Source organism: Bidens hawaiensis, unplaced genomic scaffold (assembly GCF_021521415.1).
Source record: "Bidens hawaiensis isolate Kalapana, Puna unplaced genomic scaffold, B.hawaiensis_p1.1 tig00078439_1, whole genome shotgun sequence".
Taxonomy (NCBI): Eukaryota; Viridiplantae; Streptophyta; class Magnoliopsida; order Asterales; family Asteraceae; genus Bidens; species Bidens hawaiensis.
In genome coordinates, this window is record NW_027503441.1 from 1 (window position 1) to 5,169 (window position 5,169).

General features: G+C 37.4%; 1 protein-coding gene across 1 annotated transcript; it reads left to right on the top strand.

The window, feature by feature from the left end:
* Positions 1–1,776: 1,776 nt before the first annotated feature.
* Positions 1,777–2,301, top strand: LOC143606929 (RING-H2 finger protein ATL8-like). Its single transcript, XM_077082544.1, has one exon. It carries the CDS (start codon positions 1,777–1,779, stop codon positions 2,299–2,301), a length of 525 nt encoding a protein of 174 aa, XP_076938659.1.
* The last annotated feature ends 2,868 nt before the right edge of the window (positions 2,302–5,169 follow it).

The following is a 5,169-nucleotide window of genomic DNA, read 5'->3' on the forward strand; positions in this document are numbered from 1 at the left end:
ACTGTTAAAATGAGGGGCAATATAGTCTTTTCAAGACAAAAATAATATATACTTAAAATACAAAAATAATTAAAATGATAAATCTGGGCCCACACCACCAAATCTTCTTCATCTCCGTCAAATTAGCCATAACCCTCTGACATCAATACCACCACCACCACCCACAAGCCATCCCACCAACCACCCAGACTGTGTTTTTTATTCTAGCATCGTCTTCGGGCAACTAGAATTTTCTTTGCCTAGGCAATGTTGACTCAACAGCCTGAAAGAGTTAGGATAAACCTTATGAGAAAAAAACTGATGATTAATTGAAGATAAGATGGAAAAACGGATCTCCTCCCTCGGCATCTGAGCATGGAGCCTCACCATACGCCACCTGAGAATCGAGGTTACTCGTCGAAACCTGGTTATGGACGGAACCCTAGCTCAGTCATCGCGTTGCTGCTTCATTCTCTAAAAACCGTCTTATAAACCGATGAGCAAGGCGGAACCCTAGCTACCGCCGTTACTTATGTCGTCACATACTTCGTTCGCTGTCACAGAAGGTCGTCGTTACTGAGGGATTTGTGTAAATGTGGTGAGTAGAATGGAACGGTTGGATCTCTGCCGTTAGTGAGGTGAAATTACGGCTGTTGGATCTCCGGTCCAGATCTGGTATAACGCAAACAGTAATTTTTTCTTTAAAAAATTTATACCCATATGTCTTATCTTGTGTCTGTATGCTATGAAATAATATTTATTCACTTATTATCATTTTTGTTTTAATATCCATTTTTTATATTGTTTTATATAATTAAAATTATATAATTATATGTAAAAAATTTAACAAGTGCAAGCATGAAGCCCTTAATGTTTGTGATGACTTTTAAAGCAGTTACAACGACAAACTTTCACGACCCGCAACATTAACTTCATATAATGACAAACTTTCGCATACCTAATGAAAAAAAAACAATAGACTGATATTTAGCATGTAACGTACTAACGTGTAAATGCTTGTGTGAGAGGGAACCAACATTGTTAGTTTGTTGAAGGCTTTTTAGTTCCAACGAAGTGGGTGGACGGATGAGAGGTAAGGGGACTTGAGCCACAATGGTGATTTTTTTATATTGTTGGGGTTTTTAAGAACGGATAGGTACACATAGGACTTCTTGTGGGTGCTCTTTGAGCCCATGTCACCAAAATGATCAATAACGTTTCCATGTAACCAAAGCTGATTATCACATTCTCAGTAATGATTGCGTCTCATCATGTGTACTGGTCTTCAGTGTTCAAAGATGGTTAAACATTTAGGCCGAAAACATTTAAATGGTTCATCCTTATGGTATTTTTATATACAACTCAGACACGGGCGAAGCTTAGTTAGGGCCGGGGGTGGCCCCAGCCCCCTCCTCCCGTTTTTTTCGCGTAGTAGTGTAAATTTATCCGTTTTCGTCTGAAATTTTTTATGCGTAGTGTAAATTTAGGCATTTTCGGCCGAAAATTTGAGTCCGGCCCCCCATCGTTTGCGAATTCTGGCCCCAGTGTCTTAGTCCAAGCTTCGCACTGAACTCAAAGTCTCGGATTTTGAACATTGTTACCCAAAAAAAAAATAAAAAAACATAGCAATTACAACTACTTAGTTTACTATTAAAAATTCATGATGCACACAAGAAAATTCTGTCCCATCTTGTACTAATCGCCCCTTTCCATATATTCTTTGCCTGTTTTTTTCTTTACCAAAACTAAGTCTAGTTCCTACATTCCATTTTTCCCGTGACCCCTCATCCCAATCTAATGGCAGGCGACAATAATGGGTTTTTAACCGAGTTATATATTATGCTTCTTATTATCGCGTGTGGGGCTTTACTGATTGCGTTATACCACTGTCTTTCGATGCTTTTGTGGGATTTGCGTCGTCATGGGCGACAACGAGGCCCTATAGAGATACAATCACGAGAAAATGATGTGAGCAATGAGAATTCAATGGTTGGGCTCATCCCGTCACACAAACACAAGAAGGTCACGGACTCAGAGGAGGGTGAGCCCATGTGTGCAGTGTGTCTAAGTGAGTTTGAGGAAGGAGATGAGCTACGCACTTTGCCAGAGTGTTGTCACTCTTTTCATGTTCCTTGCATCGATATGTGGTTGTATTCACATCGTAGTTGTCCCATTTGTCGAGTAGATGCAACAATTGTAGCTCCATCTTCAGTTGAGGTTATATGTGTAGTTGGGCCACAACCACAACAAGAAGAAGAGCTAACAAGGCCACAATATTCTGATGTGCCACAAGATGTAGTCATACAAAGTAGGGTTGGGTAAAGGTAAGAAAATGCTTTAGAATAGTCAATGTGACTAGTTAGTTACTCTTTTTGGGATTGTTTTGGTTTGAGTTTGTTTTGTGCAATACGGATCTTTTGCATATATTTCTAGCTTCCAACTGATAACCTGTCAATAGGGCTTCATCGGCTAGAACTTTTCATGACAAATTATTCAAGTAAACAAGCGGGTCGCGTGAGAAGCATTTCGCAATTTGGTATGAGCTCTTCATATAATGGATGGTTTATTTTGTATATATATCCCCATTCTTGGTAGCTTGGTATAAAAAAGAGCGCCTGAGGCGGGCCGAGGTGAGAGGCAACCTAAGGCGAGGACCTATTCGCTTTAGGCTAGTCAAGGCGAGCAATGTTTAAAAGGTGAGCTTGAGGTGAGATTTTTAGGGAAAAAGCGACCTGAAGCGAAGTTGAGGCGCTCGCCTTTTGTACGCAAGTGGTTTTTAAGTATCTGAATGTTGTACAATATGCCTTTTAAGTTGTATGTGTAAGTAGTTTATATATTAAATCATATAAAATGATTAAATATAGCTAAATTATGGGTCGGGATGCTAAAATCTCATGAAATATACATATATAAAAATTATATAAGTATGCTCGCCTCGCGTACAAAAAGCTTCCGCTTTTGCGCCTACCACTACATGCTTCTGTTTTAAATCATGTTGCTCTTCTAGGCCTCTCGCTTTTTAAAACCAAGCTTGGTAGAAACAATCTTAATCTACATTCTCAAAGCCAAATAATTATTTTCAATTTGCATGCTTTTGAAAGTAATAGTTTAGTATAACAAATAATTTGGTGGTTATGAAAATTAAATGTAAAAGTTAATGATAATGCTGAAAATGCAAGGATGAATGTAATATGGATACACTACTTAGAAAAAGTTCACTATTTACTAAGAAGTGTCAAAATGGGAGTATGCATACAATCATTGACTCTACAATACATCTCAAATTGGAGGAGGCATGCAATCGTCGGTGGAGAAGTTTTGAACGTGAAAGAAAGCTTTGAAGCATGTTTCGTCTCCCTTATCCGATCAATCAAAACTCATACCACTTGTTAATCAATGGCGGACTCAAGTACTTTTTCCATGGATGTGGCTAATTTTTGGTGTTCTGGTGCCTAAAACTTGGTTACAAATAAAGCTTGGACACTATATCGGAGAGGATGTCAAAGTTAAATGATCTCCAAACGGAAAAAGATCGAGATTAAGTGTTATAATGAAAAGAGAGCGGGCATGGAATTACTTTGGCTAGCGTTGACAATCATTTGACGGAGTGAGATGATGAATCCATCTAGAGGATGACACAAGATATTTGGGAAAATACAACATTTTTTGCATTGTATGATTTATTTGGTGCATTTTATTATTATTATTTAATGCTAAAAGTTTAAATCAATATTCATGATTCATTTTTTAAGAATTAAAATAAATGTTATTTGTTTAAAAAAATGATTAATGAGATTAATTAAAAAGTTAATTTAAATCAAAGATCTTCTTTCACCAACCATTACATACGTTTAATATGAAGAAACCCTTCTTACCTACGTGACACATATGCTTATGCTATCTCCAATGCTACGTGTGCCCTCAGGTGTCCTTAACTGTCACGTCATCTGTCACGTAATATCATTACAAATCCTTAAAAACTTCAATTTTATGATTGTTTAGAGCAAAAGAAAGCAATCGATCTAGAGCAAAAGAAAGCAATTTAGTCGGTTTAGTCAAATTTGTGCTAATAAACCATCCATTATGAAGAACGTAAGTCAAATGTTAACAAAGTTTATACTAACAACGAAATAACAATACAAAATAAATCACCCATTATGAAGAATTCATACCAAATCATGCCTTGATAAAGCCCGAATGATACAAATTATTGAACGTTTTAAATGATCTTTTAGGGAATTTATATATAGAACCTTAATTTTGGAACAATATTTAAATATATAGTAATTACAACTTCTTAATTTCCTATTACAAATTCATAGTCACACAAGAAATTAAGAAAATGTTGGCCATCTTGTACTAATCGCCACTTTCCATATATCCCTAGACTTGTTTTTTGTAACCAACACTAAGCCTATTTGTTACATTCCATTGTTCCTTCCCGACCCACTCCTCTCAACTAAATGGCAAATGGCACTGCCAATAAAGGACCTTTATCCGAATTATGTCTTTTGATTATTGTTACCGTGGTAGGAGTTTTACCGTTTGTGTTATACTTTTGTTGCCCGATCCTTTTATGGGCTATAAGTCTTTGTAGGCAGGAACAAGTGCCTGAGGAGATACAGTTGCTGTGAGCAATAAGAATTCAGTATCGGGACTTATCCCGTCCCATAAACACAAGAAAGTCATGGGCTCAGTGGATGGTGAGCCCATGTGTGCAGTGTGTCTAAGTGAATTTGAGGATGGAGAAGAGTTGCGCACTATGCCTGAGTGTATGCATTCCTTTCATGCCCCTTGCATCGACATGTGGTTGTATTCCCATCGTAGTTGTCCAATTTGTCGACTAGATGCAACCATCGTAGCTTTGCCTCTGGTTGATGTTATATGTGTAGATGTTCCACAACCACAACAAGAAGAGACGACGAGACCATAATATTTCAATGTGCCACCAGTTTTAGTCATACAAAGTGGGGATAACTAAAGGTGATTTGATTAGTTTTAGATCAATTAGACTCACAAACTTGTCTAACTAAGAAGACGTGGACCACTGATGGTTTAAACTTTAAAACTTGTATGTGTTCAAAGTCTTCAACAAAGCCACAAGTTTGTGACACCATTTATAAGGTTTGTTCGTTAACATGTCGGTATCATCTCGATACTAGAAATTTCCATGCCAAATGATTTGAGCAT

Bases quoted from the DNA above. Each gene is read 5' to 3' on its own strand.
- LOC143606929 (XM_077082544.1), top strand. From the start codon at position 1,777: ATGGCAGGCGACAATAATGGGTTTTTAACCGAGTTATATATTATGCTT.